This window comes from Vicugna pacos, chromosome 10 (genome assembly GCF_048564905.1).
Source record: "Vicugna pacos chromosome 10, VicPac4, whole genome shotgun sequence".
NCBI lineage: Eukaryota > Metazoa > Chordata > Mammalia > Artiodactyla > Camelidae > Vicugna > Vicugna pacos.
In genome coordinates this window covers 59,629,441-59,648,037 of record NC_132996.1, presented here as the reverse complement: position 1 = coordinate 59,648,037, position 18,597 = coordinate 59,629,441, and the positions used below count along the sequence as shown (strand labels likewise).

Below are 18,597 nucleotides of genomic sequence, written 5' to 3'. Positions count from 1 at the left end.
CGGAAGAGGGTCTGCCAGCAGATCCACCTTAGTGCTCCCCTAAGCCACCCCCTCGACCCTGTCCAAGAAGTACAAATGGAGCAGGGGCAAATGATTCATCTCTGCATCTGAGAAGTAAAAGGGGTAGTGGGGGAGGGGGCCAATGGGCTAGGGGAGTGTGTTGGGGTATTGGCACCAAAAGATGGTTGGCTCCTGTTCTGAGTTCTGGAGTCTTCGCGTTGGACTGGCTGGGGAAGGGGTTTAGGACAGCTGAGCCCGGGCGGGCTGGGGCTCCAGCCGGACTTCTGGAGAGGGGTACTCCAGTGGAAGACCCTCGGTGATCGGTACCAGGGGTGCGGTGGATGGTAGGGGAAGAGGTGACGGTGGGCAGCCTGCGCCCTCCTCCGCGGGTCTCCCCAAACCCAAGAAGTGGGTGTGGCTCCCCCCAGGGGATGGGGGCTTGGCACACGAGCCGGCCTGCGGAAGGGGTGTCCCAAGCGCTGGTGGCTGGGGCGGCGCGGGAAGCGGGAGCCTGCAGGGCGGCGCGGGGAGCGGGAGGGCGAGCGCTGGAGGGGTGGGGAAGAGCAGGGGGCGGGCGGCAGCTGAGGGGCGGGCGGCTTTGGGGGGGTGGAGCCGGGACCGCAGCGCCCGCCGCTCGCTGGCTCTGTAGCCGCTGCCGCCGCCGCCGCTCAGGGCTCTGGACGTAGGGCGGGCGGGCGCGCGGTCAGGCTCCGGCGCCTGCGGCTGCCGCTCTTCTCCGGCGCCCCGGGCTGCGGCGCTCGGGGTCCCGGCCCCTGGCCCAGCGCCCCTGGGGCCCTCGCGCTCCCGTCCCTAGTCCCGCACCTTGCCCCGGAGGACGTTCTCCGCTGGCCGAGCCGTCCCGGGCTCGCGTCCCCGGGCCATGAAGAGGGGCCCGTGAGGGGCGCGCGGAGGCGGTGGAAGAAGAGGGAGGAGGGAGGCCGAGGAGGAGGGCGCGGGAGGCGGAGGATGCCGCCGCCGCCGCCACCGCCGCCCGTCAGCCCCCGGCGAGCTTGACTCCAGACCCGAGGATGGAGCCGGCGCTGGGCGCTGCAGCGGCTCCCGGTGTGCCCCCGACCAGGTACCGGCCGGGCCCGGCGGGCCCTGGGGCGGGCGGGAGCGGACGCTCGCCGCAGCAGCGGGGAGGGGCGCGGGCGCGGTGGGAGACGCCCCTCGGCTCGGGGACAGTCGCTACCGGCGGTGCGGGGCGAGGGGAGGACAACAGCGTGCTAGGCGCAGGAAGGGGCTTCCCGGGCTGGCGGTGGGTGAGCGCCGCGATCACCCCAGTCCTCCCCGCCCCCATTCGAGGAGGGCAGCAAACTTGAGACGCGCGGCGGCCGCGAGGCGCCGGCTCCCCTCTGCTGCGGAACGCACTCGGGGTCTGCTCGGGGCTCATCGTCCCACAGCCTGCCCGGCTCGGGGCTGCTGAGGCGCCTGGAGACCCTGAGGTCCCCACGCCTGCACCAACTTTCCAAACCAGAGCTGCACCCAGAGACAGGGGCTGCCTCCTGCTTCCTGCTCCCAGCCCCTGCTCCGCACCCGCACCGATCACTCTGCGATGAACTAGTCTCCGGGGGGGGCCAGGGCTGCCAGAAGGTGCCGACCACCCCCACTACTCCCCCAGCCAGAACCACCTTCCTGCTCTTCTCTGGGTAGGACTCGGAGAGCAGCCCCGCTCCGGCTCTGGGAACCCACAGTGGCCTTGGCCGAGAAGCTAGGGGTTAAAAGGTAAAATAAGCCCTGATGGTTATCTTAGGGTTGCACCTTGGCCTGATTTGTGATGCCATAGGGTACTCCCTTCCCTATCCTGTAACCACCCCTTCCCAGGATTAGATTCCTCACCTCTGGTGCAGCTTTTCTCCTGATGGACTTAAACACTGCTCCTAAGCTGGAGGCTTCTAAGAAGGGCTGCCAGGAGTCCAGGTGCCAGAGGACCGGCATAGACATTTGACAGACAGGTGGAGGCAGGAGACAGGGAGCTGGGGTGTCCAGTCAATTGAGCCCAGCATCTTCCGGAGGGCTGACAGAGGCTGGAGGCAGAGGGGACTTGGGATTGGGGGCAGGAGGCAGGCACCCTGGCTGGGAAGGTAGCTGCTTTGGCCAGCCAGAGGAGCCGTAGGTGTAAGAAGCAAGCAGGTGGGGGCCGAGGTACCAATTACTTGCTTTAAGGGTTCCTCAACCCCTTGAGGTGGGGCTGGCTGCCTCAGGCAGAGACCTTACCTGGGCAGGCAGTTCCCAGGCTCCAGTCTTTGGCTGCTGGGGACAATCACAGGCATCATCATGACCCTGTTTCTTTTTCAAAGTGCACTCACTGTCATGACTCACACATTGGATTCACCAGGGAGGTATCAAGCCTCCAACCTATTCTGTTCTTCCCCTTCCTGGGTCTTCAGGGAGCTGCTGGGGCAAGGAGGAGGTGGATTTGCCCTTGGGCCTTGGGTCCCCTGAGGGAGGCCAGGAGCCTGGCCCAGCAAACTTTCATTTCCCTGCTGCTGTCCTGATCAGGGCAGGTGAGCCACCATAGGCCAGGCCAGGATAGGGGGGCAAGTGAGATGAAGTCTCTGCTGATGATCCCCCCAACCCTGCTGAGGCTTTGAAATCATAGCAGCGCCTCCCTCCTGGCACATGCAGTTAACATCTAACCTCCTCATCTCAAAGCAGAAACATGTTTTCCCCTGAAAATCTAAATTTCCCTCTTTGCTGAGAATTGCAGTGCTTTTTGTTAGAGGTTTCCTTTTTAGCATCTGAAGTCAACCTCCTCTTGCAAGACAGCTTCCCTCCTCCCTGGCCCCTCAGCCACCTTTGCAATGTGCAGGCCCCCATCAGGAGGGATGTCGATCCCCCTTACCTCCCTGCCCCCACCCACAGGGCCCTAGTTCCAGAGGAGGGGTGGTACTGATGTTGCTGATATGGGGTATGTGTGTACTGGCTGCACACACACGGAGTTGTACATCTGTGCTCCAGTGAGCCTGCAGTGGGGCCCAGATGCTATGCTTTCGCGGGGGTCCAGGCTTGGGCCTCATTGAGTTCCCTTTGCTCACACCTCTGTTCCTCTCCCTTGCCCACTGTGGGTCTCTCTTTACTTTTCCAACTCACTCTGCATTGGTGCGGGGAGGGAGCATTTGATATTCATAATCTGGTTCAGAGAAGGTCCCGAAGCCCTGAGTCACTGTATGGTTTCCATGGAAACAGACTTGTGCGGAGGACTCAGTGTAGCGCGGCGCTGGTGGGGGAGAAGGGAAACATATAGTAAAACCAGGCTCCACAAGTGTGGCAAGAGTTGGACCAACTCCCTTCACAGGGGCTAGGGAGAGTCTGGGCGAGGCTCTGGGGTCTAATAGCAAGGGCTGCGTCTCTCCACTCATGAGGTCCCCCCCACCCCCACCAGGAGCCGCTGAGCTCCCCCTGTGGCTCTTGGCAGGTGGCTGCTTCTCCAGTGGGCTTTCTGACTAGGTGCCAAGACTCATGGTTGCCACTGTATGCCTTGGTTTCCTCCTCTGTGAAATGGAGGCAATAAGAGCAGTTACCTACCTCACAGGGTTGTTGTCAAGGTCAAACTCGTTAATATGAGGAAGGCAGTCATAGTCATAGTCAGAACGCTGTCATAGTACATGTTCACTAAGTGTCATTATTATTAATGGCTGTTGGATGAACTCCCTGGGCAGTGCATTCACTTGGATCCATCCTCTATACTCAATGGGTGGTCTTGACTTTTGGCAGGGCTGGCCTCCTCTTTGGAAGAGCCTCTCCAGCAGCGCCAGTACACCCCCAGCTGGGAACCAGTTATCCATTTCTTCCTTCCACAGAGCTCTTATTTAGGTTGCTGAGGGCTTGAGCGCCATGCTAGGACATCCTGGCTCCTGTTCAGACCCTACCTGTCTAGGAGCCTTGTGGGAACAAATCTTCCAAGTCCAGATGGTTGGGCAGCTTCCTGTCTAGCCCCCTTGGGATGGGGCCAGAGGTAGAGGGACAGGAGAGGTCCGACTCTGAGGATAGAGAAGGGACTGGACTGGGACAACTTTCCAATCCTGGAGAGGCTGGCTCGCCTGACTGGAGAAGCATCTCCCTCCTGATAATCTGCCAAAGAGGGAATAAGAACTCTCCAGAAAGATAACAGATGCTGGCCTCCTCGTCCCTGCAGGTTAGAACCTCTGTTGCTGCAGTGTTCCTAGTATACCCTATGAATCTGGACAGGCTCAGGGCTCCAGCCTGAGCCACCAGCTGACATGTTCCTGCCCAGTTGGCTGGGACAGGGGTCTGCCCACTTCTGTTTACCCCAGCAGCACCTGCCTTGGCAGCATCAGGGCAGTGGCTTGAGGACATTCTGGGCACCAAGAATGGCTCAGCCAGTCTCCCTCACCCGCTCGTCTTTCTATTGCTGCTCTCCCCTCCCTGGCCTGCAGACACATCCTCCTCCTCTCGTGTCACTGTTCCCCTCCTCCCTTCCCATAAGATGGCTTTTAGCTCCAAGTTCCCTAAAGGCACTCCCCGCATCAGTACCAGCTCTCAGAGCTGTGAAGCAGCTCTCCATATCTGTTTGCCATTTCTTCTATTTTACAGATGGGAAAACTGAGATTCTTGGGGCTTGTCCATTAAAGCCATCACCCAAGCTAACTGTGGCTGCTCCCAGTACCATCCCAGCCCTGGGGATGCCCTTTCCTCTTCCCCGGCTCTCCAGGTAGCCCCAGACGCTGCTGCCCTGCCGCACCTCCCACCCTCCTCCAGGCTGACAGTTCCCTGCCAAGGTTCTTCCCCCAGGTCTCTCTGGACCGCTTTGCTGTCCTCATTGGTGTTCACAGCACCTTCCAATTTAATATCCTCTGCAAATTTCATTAACGGACTGTTTACTCCCTCTCTCAGGATCATTAATGAAGATGTTGGATAAGATCTGACCCAACACCGGGTCTTGGCAGCCCTGCCCCGTCTCCAGACTCTGTACCTTAGCTCCTTACCCTTGGGCTTGCCTCCTCTACCCAGGACCCTTGGGACCTCCCCCCTCTGGCTTTCAGCCCCATGACAAGTGCTTAGGGCCAAGTCTGTTTGAATTAATTTTGTAAGATTACTTGAGGCGCTGTATCAAATGCTTTGCTAAAAATCAAGATATATTACCCTGCCTGCATTTCCTTCATCTACCAGTCTTGTAATTCTATCAAAAAAGCTATCAAGTTTGTCAGGCATGATTTGTTCTTTATAAATCCCCACGGTGCCGCGTGGGGCACAGAGTTCCCGCGTTTTCTAAATGTTTAGAGATTCCCTGTTTGTATTTGCTCCTTGATTAGAGCTGGGAGGCTGTGGGCTGGGAGTTGCTGGGAACACTCATCTCTTCCTCTGGGATGGAGATCACAGCACAGCCTTTCCCTTCTCCACGACTCCACCGGGGGAAGCCAGTAGTTTAGCACCCACCGAGTCCCCGCAGTGCACTGGGGACCTCAAGCTGGGCACTGAGGGTGGGGGTGGTCAGAGGGCCTGGTACCGCAGGGATTCTGCTGGCAGATGAAGACGACAGACAGACAAGTCTGATGCTGACATTCCGAGGATATTGAGCTTTGTACCAAGCCCTATGCTAGAAGTGTTATGTTTGAGATCTTGTTTAAGCCCCTCGCCTGCCCTGGGAAGTAGGTGTGCTCTCTCCTCCCTGGGGACCTGGTAAGGCTGCCCAGGACCCAACGTATGGGTTTCACCCTCTGCTCTGTTGCTCCTAACCACTTAAGCTGTATACATGTAACTGGGGTGGTTCCCAACAAGGGTTCTAGGAGGTCAGAAAGGAAGGAAGGATAGTCTTAAGGGAGAAACTTGGACAGATGAGGACCTCGCTACATATGCACCTCACACACAACACCCCTTAGCCTCAATCCATTTTATGCTGCCACCACTCAGCTGTGGGAACAAGTCACTTAGCCTCTGTGAGCCTCTGCCTCTCACCTGTGAAATGGATCCTCGGTGAGCAGCAGCCATTATGTCTTCTGATGGAGGTCCCTGTCAACGTTGGGGCAGGGATACTAGTCTGACTGTCATGTTATCAGTGAGCAGCTCCCATCCAGGAGACGGAAGACTGACAGTTTGAACCACCTGGCACCCTTGGGACCAGCTGCGGGCTGGTGATAAGTTCTGGGCTTATGGAACAGGGGAGCCCCCTCTGGGCCTTTCCCATTCCAGCCCACTTCAGGCTAGGCGGTAATAAAGACATCCTTTGGTGTCCTCTTGGCTGCAGAGGATTTGGGCATCCCTGTGCTCATCGGCCATGAAACCACCCACTCCCACCTCTACTTGCGTAGCCAGACCTGGAGCCCCGGAATGGGGAGCAGAGTGTGTTTTGGTTACTGCCATCAGGTGGGATGCTGCATCTGGCTTCTCCATATACATTATTTCTTCTAATCCTTGGGATAACCTTCCTTCTGTCATTCAGCTGGGAGGGAGAAGCCCCCGAGAAGCAGTGAGATGGTACATATGCATTTGGTGTGCGGGGGAACCAGGCAGGAGGGGCCATAGGCAGCCCACATCCATCCAGCTGACACTGCAGGGATCTGATCCTTAGACGTGGTCAGTAGGTGTTTGTTGGATGAACCCATGTCTGGGTCTGGGTGAATGCCAAGGTCAGGGTTGGCACCGGTATGTGTGGGGACCCTTGTAGCCACCTTGGCCCTGGCACTCCCTGCCCCTGCCCTTTAGTCTCCAGGTGCTGAGGGTGGCCTGGGGGCTTAAGCTGTGTGCTTAGGGCCAGGGCTGGGGCAGTTCTAGGATCTGAGCTTGAATCCTGGTCCCACTACAGACTAGCTGTGCAATTTGGGACCAGTTCCCTCATTTGCCTGAGCCTCACGGCTCCTCATCCATGAAAAATGGCAAGGGTACCTGCAGTCAGCACCCACTTGATGGGAACCAGAATGGTGGTCACATCTGGGGGTCCACTCCTGCAGCCCCTTCTTCCTGTGTTATAGCCTCAAGGCTCAGGTGAGCCTCCCCCACACGCAGCCCACCCTCCCTCATCCCCAGGGACCAGCTGGGCCTTCTGCAGGTGGCTTGAGACTGGAGACTTCAGGATTCAGGGACAGATGGCCCCCCTCTCAGCCCGTCCAGTGGCAGCTGCCTCTGCTTTAGCTCCTGTTGGCTGTTTCCCGTCCTTGAAGCTGGGAGGATAGGCTGAAGCCCCAGTATCCAGGGGGCGGGGCCTTGGTACTATTCCGACTCTGGCTGTGGCTGCTGGGTGGGGGAAGGGAGGACAGGAAACTGGGGCTTTTCCGTCCAGTGCCGGTGCAGAAGGGTCCCGCCTACCGTAGGCCAGGCTGTGGTAGGACCAGCCTGAGACAGGGAACCAGGCCCTTCTGACTCATCCCTCCCCCGTGAGGAGTCGGCACACTGGGGCCTCGTGCCAGGAGGTCAGTCACTCTCCCCACTGCTGGGGAAAACTTTCCTCAGGTTGGGCCTGGACCCCGCTGATGGACTGGGCCCCGGGCAGGACTGTAGCTAGTCTCTGCAGCTGAACAACAAGAGTCTCCAACAACACAGATGGTGGGAGCTTCGTGGAGAAGTCTGTAGTGTCTGCTTTAACTTCCTTAAACATTTCCAGGCCACTATGGCCTGTCTGTAGGTTAGTGTGGTCCCTAAAATTTATGCTCACTATTCTTCCTTAATGAGCGCTGTTCTGTGCCCAGCCCTGTGCTAAGCTTCATTGGCTTTCTGTCTCACAACCCAGGTATTTGAAAGAGTCTGTGATCATCTTTCTCATTTCATCGATAAGGACAACTGAGGCCTGCAGAGGTTAAGTGCCCTGCTCAAGGTCTCGTAGCTATAAAAGCAGCAGCAGTGGAATTCAAACCAGGCCTGGCTGGCCCCACCACCCAGCCTGCTTCCTTGCACCCCTGTGGGTAACTTCTCAAGGAGGCCTGAGACACCATGTGTATCCCCAAGGTCATCAAGTGTGGACACTGGAGTGACCTGCTCTAGAGACACCAGGGCTTATAAGAGGCAGCCAAGCAGCTCTGCTGATGGTGTAAAGTTGGTGGACCGTCACTCTCTGGATGCTTGTCTTTGGAACCATGATTGTAAGAACTTACCCCCATTGGTGATGCCCAAAGGATGTACTGGTTCTGCCTGTGGGGGTCTGTGGATGGGCCACAGGGCCCAGGGACCCTAGAGTTTGTACACAAAAACCATGTTTGTGTTGATGCAGATTCTAGGAGAAGGACCATAGACCTCACAGTGTTTCCAATTGAGGGAGCACCACCCCAAAGAGAAGGAAGCACTGGGGCCTTCAATCTCTCCTGGGTGTCACCAGAACACAGAGGCTAAGATTGGACCCCATCAGATTGCCTCCCCTGGAAGGTTGCACTGGCTGAATTGCATGTGGACATACCGCTCATTTTGAAGGCTGTTCAAGGACACAGCGCTGTGAAACTTGTCCTTGGACTTGTTAGGTATGAGGTCTTAAGGACAGCCGTACATGCTCAGGGCTCTCCAGGAGACCTTTCAGGAGAAATCTTGTGCTGGATTAAGTATCAGGAATAGCTGGGTATCTCTTGAGTAGATGCTTTCATCTTTATCTCACAGATCCTATGAAACATGTTAATGAAAGATTTCTCTTTTCCCATTGGCTGCCAGGTAGCTCTGACCGATATGTGTAGCCCAGAAGTGGCTTGGCTGTTGTACACTGACCTGGCTCCTAGTTCTTTCAGACTTTCACACCCTTGTTTTCCCCTTGCCTCATTTTCATCAACTCATTTTCCTTGAGAAGAGAAAACCTTGCTGTTTTATGTGTTTTAGCTTTAACTAAACAAACATCTATGGTAGACCAACGCTGGCTACCGCAGATGCAGGGATTAAGCATTTCCTTTCTGCAAGTTCCATCCCAGAGGCCTGTTTGCCAGCTCCTCCCCCCACCATCCAGTTCCCTCTGCCCCTTGCTCCAGTTCCTGGGACTGTACTGCCTTGGGGTCCCTCCATACTGGCTCTTGAGTCTGGTGAGAAATACAATATTCAGGTTTTATTCCTCTGCTCTTCTTATCTCCCCAGAGCTTGCTGAAATGAGGAAAAAAGCAGAGAGGGAGAAAAAAGTGGAGAGGGGAGTCATTTCCCCAACTTGGACCTCAGCTGCTCCCTAAAGCCCCAGGCCCCCTTTTGAGGTCTTGCCCTTTTCAGCTCCTGCTTTGTCTCAGCAGCACCAGGTGACTGCTGTCCCCTATCTGAGCAAACCGAGACCAGTTCTGGCCGAAAGGTGGTGAATTTCAACCCTGGTGCTTGGGAATGGGGGAGGAGAGATCTGGCTGTCAGTGCCCTGGGGACAGAATAGGAGGCACAGTGAGATGCCAGTGCTGAGTTTCAGTGCCCCACCTGCTCATCAGTCGCCCCTCCAGTTCTTGCATGGGGTGGCTTCACTCTGTCCCCAAAGTCAATAAACTCAAACTGAATCAAAACACTCAGTATAAACTGTGCCTTGCCCCCACCCTAGTCTAGCTCCTCCCACCAGACAGCTACAGTTAACCAGTTCAGTGCAAGATCTTCTGGTCAGTCATAAATATATTCAAATATATATATATATGTATTTATATATATGTATACACACAGACAACCCCCCTTTAAAAAATGAGAAATGGCTACATAGCATTGCATGTGTGTTTTCTGGCTTGAGCTTTTTTACTTAATAATACATCTTGGGTGATGGTTCCCCATCGGTACTTACACATCTGTGGAGCCTTCTCTGATAGAGTCAGTTGAAAAGAAAATCCTAGGGTGGGAAAGGCTCATAATGAAGGGGTTAAGCCTCTAGGCAAGAGAAGGGATGCCCATGGGCAGGTTTTAGGAGGTCTTGGAACCTTCTAATTCTGTGCATAAAATTGTGGGCACAAATGGATCTTTCCGGGAAGAGGGATTGTGTCTCTCCAAGGGGGTCTGTGACCCAGAAAAGACAAAGAGCCATAGCTCTGGGTTGCTTGGGATTTCATAGAGCAGGAGGCAGGGGCTAAAGCTGCAGAGGATGGAGCCCCTTGGTTCTTGGGCTCCAGGATAGCCACGGATCGGGATGGGGTGTGGGCAGCGCTGCCAGCCCTGTATCTTCTTAGCAGATGACTGGAGCCTTCCCACTCTGGAAGGAGGGTCCCCCTGCCTGCAGCGAGGGTGGCCCTGACTCTGAGAGTAGAGTACTGGGCCTTCCAGGGATCCGAGAACCCCAGTGGTCAGAACTGGGAGGCCCTTAGCATCGTTGAATCTGTGGAAGAACCGAGGCACAAAGAGGCTAGGGGGTGAGTCCAAGGTCACCCAGCCAGGGAAACGCAGAGCCTGTGGGCTGCTCCTGCCTGTGACATTCAGTTCAGAGTTCCTTCCCCTGCCAGAGCGGAATGAGGCCAGGAAGCAGAGGCCCTTCAGACGATACAAAGCTGCCTGTTGCTGCTTGCCTCTTGGTCTGTGGGTGGAGAAGAGAGGGTGTGGAGAGCAGAGCCCGCAGGCTGGGGCGGCTGTGTCTTCATCACACTTCACTACCTCCTGCAACATCCCCTCCTGCTGCCTGCATCCTCACATCAGGCTGCAGCCAACCAGCCAGGAGTTCTGAACACAATAAAGACGCGGTGCTAAGAGGCTGCGCTACAGGATGTAGCCACTAGAGGGAAGCAGGAAAGCCACTGCGGTGGCTCTGCCTGAGAAAGCTCCCAGGGATGGGAGAGGAGGGAGGAAGGAAGGGGCCGTGGGCCGTGGGCAGAGGCCTGCCTGGCAGAGGTTAGGGCACAGCAGTCAGGGAGTGTCTGCTTCCCTGTCAGTCAGTTATGATTTGTTCTGAGGGGCTTCCCTGAGGAAAAGGCAAGCAAGACATTTAATGATGATAATAGTAACACGTTTATTGAGTGCTTACTTTATGCTAGGCACCATATTAACTAATTAATCCTCACAACAGGCTTTTGAAAATTATCCCCATTTTGAAGGTGAGAAAACAGAGGCCAGAGAGACTGAGAAATCTGGTCATCAATAGAGCTGGTGCCAGAGCCGATGTCCCAAACACAAGGCTGTGCTCTGTTATATGCCTGGCATGGACTAAATGCTTTAAGTCCTTTAACTCTTACAGCCACTACTACAGTTATACCTACTTTGTGGGTGGGGAAACTGAGGCTCAGAGACAACTGATGAGTCGCCCAGGTCCGTGCACCTGCTAAGTGACAGATCTAGGTGGGTGTGGTTTCATGGCTTGAGCTCTTAGCTCTGAATTATAGTTTTCCCAAATGGAGATGTTTTCCATGCCCCCTGTGCCCTAATCTGAAGATGGCTGACACTGAAATCTGAGCTTTCTTTTAGGAGTGGGCAAGACCCCTGCCTCCCAAAAGAACTTACAGATTCTGGGCTCCTGTGTCAAAGGTTTGCCTGGATTTTGGCTAACCAGAGGTGGAGGGAAGGCATACCAGAGGCTGTAAGAAGCCCAGGGAGGGGCGCTGGGGCTCAGAGGTTAAGGGTATCGAGGAGTCCCTTGCAGTGGCCAAAGCTCCCCTGGGAACAAAGGGGCCTAGCCTCAAGGCCTCTGGTTTCCAGGGCAGATGCCTCCAGCATACCAAGGACCCTTGGCCGGCCCTGGGCCCGGCTCTGCCAGGCTGGCAGGAGAGTACGGGCATTTCTAGGAGCGCCTGACTTCCTCCATTTTCCAATTCCCATGCCCTGACTCTGCCCTCCTGGAGGGACAGGGGGGTGGCCTGTGGCTGGGCCTTCATACACATTCCCCTCCTGTGTGTCCAGGCTGTACCTTGTGAATCTGAGTCCTACTTTCTTAGGGATTTATAACACTGAGATGCTTTAGTTACTTACGATTTATTGGCAAAGACAGCAGCTTCCAATCCTGGCCTTACATTTCTTTGGGTAAGGGTGGGGAGGGGACATGGGGGGAAGAAACTGAAATGGTCTCCTCCCTGAAAGATGCTCCTCTTTAAAGAAAACCTTGGATGAATTTGGCTTTTGGAACTGGAATCCTAGAGTTGAGTGAAAACTCTTTAAGGCTTGTTTCCTGTCTTGGTGGGGACCAAAGGGTGTTGAATGGAGTGGAAGAAGGAGTGGGTCAGGGCGGAGGATTGTGCATGGGCGTTAGAGCATACCACCTGGGCTGGAATCCGCTCTACCCCTTACTAGGGGTGTGAGCTTGTGAAACCTCAGTTTCCTAATCTCTAAAATGGGGCTATGAACTCATAGGATTGGCGTGAGGACTAAATGAGCAGATGCTTGTGAAGGGAGCATCTGCCTGGGAGGAACATCTTGAATGCCCTGTAAGTGCTTGTCTTCTTTCATTTTATTTAACCCGTAGGGCCCAGAACAGTGGCTGGTTCATGCTAGATAACTAACAGACGCTTGTGAATAAACACAAAGGAAGTACAGCCAAATGAAACCGCATCACAGCTGAAGTATGGACCCCCTAAATAGCTTAAAAATATTACCTTGCACTAATACTGATGGCATTTCCCTATCTGTTCTCTAAAGGCATTCACATTTGTCTTGGGACCCTTGGGTAGGGCGGGCCTGCACTTGGCAAAGGAGTCACATTTAATGCAGAGAAGCTGTTCTCTCTGGGTACCTCATGGAACCCTGTTGATGGAGATGGCATCTTTTTCTGCCATGGGGTGAGGCAGAGGTGGGATGGGATGTGGTCAGCGCTCTGGTTTTCCTCTGATCACATTGGAAGTTCCCAGGAGTCTTCACTCTGCCTTTCCCCTATTTACTGCCACCTGGTGATGTGGTACTGCTTCCCCTGGGTACCAAGTGGAGTTCCATACTTAAAACAGGACTCCTGGGCCCCAGAGCCTCAGCTGGCGCACTGCTATCTCAGCCCAGCCTTGGTGCCCCTCCCCAAGCTTCAGCATGTCTCTTCCCCACTAACCTGATGGTGCAAGGGCCACAGCATTGGCCTGAGTCTGACCCAGAGGGATTCGAGTCTCTGCTACTTCATACTTGACCATGCTTGTTTACTTAGTCTTTGCGCCTTCGTTTCATCATCTCAACAATGGGAGTGAGGACCCCGGCCTTCCAGAGGGGGCTGTAAGGAATAACGCAGTGTGCAGGGTTGGGTGAGTGCACTGAGCCAGGCAGTGCTGCAGGTTTGTGAACTGAGGACCCACTTGCCTCGCCCCCAAAGGAGTCGTGCCAAGTAGCAGGATGTGGGAAGAATATTCACAAAGCACCAGAGTTCATCCCACTAGCCATGAGCCAGTAGATCAATCAGACCAGACAGCAAAGGGAAGACACATGCTCTGTCTCAGAAACCATCTGAACGTCCCCATCTAATGCCCAGTTCCTCTCACGACAATTCACAAAGGAGCCAGGGACGTTAATTGAATGCATGTTTGCAGGCCAAGTCTGGGTAAGCTGGAGGAACGGTCAGTCATGTCTGTCATGTCTTCGTAGAGGGAGGGAGCAGGGGCTCCGGTGAACCTGCTGGGTGGGGACTAAGCCAGGTGTGTTAGTTCAGGCAGCTTTCTCCGCATCTCTGTACCCCGGCTTTCTCGCCTGGTTGATGGAGACAGTCCTGGTTTCCATGTAAAGTTCGTGCGAGGAATTAATGAGCTCGCACTGGTAAAGGGTTTAACACTTAATACATATCCCTTCTTTTTCATCCCTTCCTCTTCTCTCTGCCCCATCTGGGTTCTCTGGGGCCATTGCTGTATTCAGTAGGCGCTTCCCAAGATAGCGCTGCGCAATCTTGGTGTTTTAACCTAGAATCTGCAAAGAGCATCAAGGTCGGAAATCCGCCCTGGTCCACTTTTGCTTTGAATTTCAGGTAACTGTTCTCCTCTCTCCACGTACTTGGAAGGAGACCTCACTTCCTGGCTGTCCCTTCCTCGCTGTCCTCAGTGTGTGGGCTTTCTCGACTGAGCTGCCATTTCCACATGGAGGTCTGGGGTGAGTCCCTCACCCTTGCTGACTTCTGCTAAACCCCTTCTTGGGGAATCATTGAATGAGATGAATTTTAAAGAATCAGAATGCTCTGTTGATTATAAATGTAGAACCTATCTGGAGTGTGCCCTGGCCCCCTTTTCTGGGATAACTTGAACTCTGTTCCATTGTTGGGCACTATGCACTGTGTCTGGTTGGGTCAGTCTGTCAGCAAAGCTGAACAGAGCTAGCCAGGCTTAGGGGTGTTTGTGGCCAGTGGATTTCTTTGCAGCTCCCTTGGGTAGCAGCTGGGAGGGATGACTCCCTGGGGTGGTTGCCTTTGTGAGGCACCAACTCTCAGTCAGCTGGGCATGCAAGCTCGCCAGCTTCCTGCCCACTGAGGCCTGGTGTGAGCACAGGGACAGTGGCTTGCTAGGAGGGTATGGGTAGGGGGTGGAAGAGGTGGGTGAAGGGGGTGGGATGCAGCCCAGGACCCAGAGGGCAGGACCCATAGGGGCTCAGAGATGGCACTGGGTTATCTGGAGCCCTGAGTCAGTGAGAGATCTGGGAGAGCTGGCAGGGCCTCCATTGCCCAGGCCTGGGGAGCAGTCTGTTGGGCACAGGACACAGAGGAGAAGGGGTGGGGAGGCTCTGGGAGACCCCACTTCAGAGCCTCCTCTCTGTCTCCTGGCAGTCTGCTGGCCACAGGGCTGCTCTCCAGGCTGTGACTGCTGACTTGGCCAGGAGACCTGGCAGCTGTGGACTCCCCAGCTTGGAACAGCCTCTCTTTGGTAAGTATTGGTGCTCTCCCTGCATTCACCCTTGGAGTACCCCCGGGCCTCCCCCAGGGCTGCTAGCTGAGCTGGCCTCTTTTGGGAGTGACTTTCAGATGCTCAGGTTTGCTCCTGGCCTGGGACCCCTGGCACACCCTCCCCATCCCCCACACTTTCTCCCTTCCTTGAGATGCCCCTTCTTTTTCATCCCTTCCTCTTCTCTCTTCTCCACCTGGGTTCTCTGGGGCCATTGCTGGATCAGTGAGGTCCCTGAGCTCACCTTATGGGCAGAAGGGGGTGAGGGCCTAAGGGTGGAGGCATCTGAGGTCTGGCTGGGGATGGGGGTAGCTGGAGGAGCCGGTTCACTCTGCTGACATGGGGGTCATTTTCCCCAGGGCCTGGACCCCTCCCCGAGGGGCCAGGAGCAAATTCTGGAGGGCGCTGGAGCCTGGAAAGGGATGCTTCTCAGCAGCCCCTGAACCCTATCTCTGCTCTGAGCCAGTTGACTCTTAGAGACTCTGTGAGCCCAAAGAGTCCTCATCTGGAAGCTGGTGGCCTGCATCTGTAAATTGGGGGAGGGGGGGTCGTACAGCTTGACATAGTTATCCATCTTTCCCCGCCCAGTGGGCAAGGGCGAGCAGAGGCTGGCAGCGCACCAACTCATGGTGTACAGGGCTTATTTTCTGCACAGGGGCTGGAGTTAGGAAGCAGCATCTGAATGGACTCTTATTCCTCCTGGGGGTGGGCAGGAGCTGGAGGAAAGATGGACCACATGGGGAACTGGGTGCCAGCTCACGGGGGTAGAAGAAGATGCAGGTGGGCCCAGGAGATGTTGGCAGGGGGTGATAGACAGTGATGAGGGATGGCTTGAGGTGGAAACTGGTCATTCCCTAAATGGGGGAGTTGGGGGAGTTAAGGTCTTGCACAGTCAGGCCCCACTCAGGACTCAGTTCATGATTGGAGGACCCTGAATTCTGGAGGTTAAACCCCAGGGTACAGGGATGAGTTCGTTTAGTCCCCAGTAGCCCCTAGGAGTCCCTAGAAAATAGTGAAGTCTACCACAAGAATCATTTTGGCCTTGGTGCATGGGTGGGCATTGGGGCACAGAGCTGGGGGTACTTCCCCCAGCCAGCTGGGGACCACCTCCTCCAAGGGAGCAAGCCAGTGCCCTGGCTGTGTCAGGCACAGAGTCTGGCTGCTCCCTGATGGCTGCCCACCTTTGCTTACAGACCTCACATGGTGGAGAAGCAGCCCCATGAAGGTGCCCAGCCATGCAATGTTCCTGGAAGGCTGTCCTCCTCCTTGCCCTGGCCTCCATCGCCATCCAGTACACAGCCATCCGCACCTTCACGGCCAAGTCCTTCCACACCTGCCCTGGGCTGGCCGAGGCCGGGCTGGCGGAGCGGCTGTGCGAGGAGGGCCCCACCTTCGCCTATAACCTCTCCCGCAAGACCCACATCCTCATCCTGGCCACCACGCGCAGTGGCTCCTCCTTCGTGGGCCAGCTCTTTAACCAGCACCTGGACGTCTTCTACCTGTTTGAGCCCCTCTACCACGTCCAGAACACGCTCATCCCCCGCTTCACGCAGGGCAAGAGCCCCGCGGACCGGCGGGTCATGCTGGGCGCCAGCCGTGACCTCCTGAGAAGCCTCTACGACTGTGACCTCTACTTCCTGGAGAACTACATCAAGCCGCCGCCCGTCAACCACACCACCGACAGGATCTTCCGCCGTGGGGCCAGCCGGGTGCTGTGCTCTCGCCCCGTGTGCGACCCTCCGGGCTCCGCGGACCTGGTCCTGGAGGAGGGGGACTGCGTGCGCAAGTGCGGTCTGCTGAACTTGACGGTGGCCGCGGAGGCCTGTCGGGAGCGCAGCCACGTGGCTATCAAGACAGTGCGGGTACCTGAGGTTAACGACTTGCGGGCCCTGGTTGAAGACCCCCGGTTAAACCTCAAGGTCATCCAGCTGGTCCGAGACCCGCGTGGCATCCTGGCTTCCCGCAGCGAGACCTTCCGCGACACGTACCGGCTCTGGCGGCTGTGGTACGGCACCGGGAGGAAGCCCTACAACCTGGACGTGACGCAGCTGACCACGGTGTGCGAGGACTTCTCCAACTCCGTGTCCACCGGCCTTATGCGCCCGCCGTGGCTCAAGGGCAAGTACATGCTGGTGCGCTACGAGGACCTGGCCAGGAACCCCATGAAGAAGACCGAGGAGATCTACGGTTTCCTGGGCATCCCCCTGGACAGCCACGTGGCGCGCTGGATCCAGAACAACACGCAGGGAGACCCCACCTTGGGCAAGCACAAATATGGCACCGTGCGAAACTCGGCGGCCACAGCCGAGAAGTGGCGCTTCCGCCTCTCCTATGACATCGTGGCCTTTGCCCAGAACGCCTGTCAGCGGGTGCTGGCGCAGCTGGGCTATAAGATGGCCACCTCGGAGGAGGAGCTCAAGAACCCCTCCATCAGCCTGGTGGAGGAGCGGGACTTCCGCCCTTTCTCGTGACGAGGGCTCCGTGGGTGGGGGCGAGGGGCACATGGTGTCGGTTTTGATAAAATGGACCGTTTTTAACTGTTGCCTTATTTCCCCTTCACTCTCCCACCCGGTCTTTGTGTCCTACCTGCCCCCCTCCCCTCTTCTGCCTCTCTTTGTCTCTGAAATTTGCACTACGTCTTGGACAGGAATCACTGGGGGCAGAGGGGACGTGAAGTGGGGTCCAGCCCCCACCCCACCCCACCCCATTCAGACATGCTGATATTGGGTCTCTGGTGGACGGTGACAATGTTTACAAGCACCACACTTCTACATTCACATACACGCGCGCGCACACACACACACACACACAAACTCACACACACACACAGGCGCCCACGAGGAGAGACACCCCAAACCACACAACTTCTGAAGCATTTTGAATGGGCGAGTGGTCAGGGTATGGTAGTTTTTGCACTGTCTTACTGCTACAAGGTAAGAGGTTAAAATCAAAAAGGCCACCTCTCTCTAATTTGTGTCTATCTCTCCCCATCCTGCTTCAGTTCCCAATGCCTACTGCCCCCTTTGGAGCAGAGAAACTGCCCCCTCCTGCCTGCCCTTGCCTGCCGGTGAGCAGGTTTTTACTGTGAGGTGAATGTGGACCTTGTTTATTTTTTCCAGTCTGTGGCAATGCTATTTGTCTGTCTGTCTCTGAGTTTTGTGGCTGCCCCGGACCAGTGATGACTGATAAATGTTATGGGTTTCTGATCGATCTTGGGGTCCATCTGTGATATTTCTTTGTGCCAAAAAGAAAAAAAAAGAGTGGTTCAGTTTGCTAATGAACATTGAAATGCATTATCTGTGTTTTCTGTAAATAAAAGAGTGCTGTAATGTCTGGGTGTGATTGTGGGACATTCTGAATGGGCAAGAAACATCTAGACCCCACCAAGGTGTTTCTGGCTTTGGAAGAGGAGAGAGAAGGAGATGGAGGTGGGAATTCAGTGACCAGTCTCTGGCTTTCAGAACTCATGTCACTCTCATCACCCTCAACACCGAGTTCAGGGTTACATTTCCCCTCAATCAGTTGAGACCAAGCACCTTACAGCCAGGGGTGACCTTCAGAATATTTACCAAGTAGTATGATTTGCCTGGTAATCCTGATGAGGTCCTGGTCACCTTTTTCTGTGCCAGATGTTACCCCTTTAACTGCTGGACCTGGGGCCAGGATAGCCAGGGAAGGGAACTATTCAAGGTGTGGGTTGGCTCAGGGCAGTGGTCTGGAAGCATTTCAGTATTTTAACACCTAGTGCTGGCGTACTGGGGTCTACACTGGGGGAACATCAACCTTGCTTACTTCCTTCCCATCCTTGGCAATCTAGCAGCTTCCTCCAAGCAGCTTCCTCAGCTCTTATTCCAAGAAAACAGCTGTCCCCTGGGGTGGAGTTCACAGTTTTGTTGTCCTGAGACAATGAGAGTGTCTAGGATTAGGCAGCCCCAGTGGTTCTGGGCTTCCTGAGGAAACCAAG

At 55.6% G+C, this 18,597-nt stretch overlaps 1 protein-coding gene across 1 annotated transcript; it reads left to right on the top strand.

Annotated features, from left to right (window-relative positions):
• The first annotated feature begins 634 nt into the window (after positions 1 to 634).
• On the top strand, positions 635 to 17,957 carry CHST1 (carbohydrate sulfotransferase 1). Its single transcript, XM_072970800.1, has 4 exons — positions 635 to 1,078; positions 13,730 to 13,851; positions 14,519 to 14,615; positions 15,827 to 17,957. Exon 4 carries the CDS (start codon positions 15,869 to 15,871, stop codon positions 17,102 to 17,104), a length of 1,236 nt encoding a protein of 411 aa, XP_072826901.1. The 5' UTR covers positions 635 to 1,078; positions 13,730 to 13,851; positions 14,519 to 14,615; positions 15,827 to 15,868; the 3' UTR covers positions 17,105 to 17,957.
• The last annotated feature ends 640 nt before the right edge of the window (positions 17,958 to 18,597 follow it).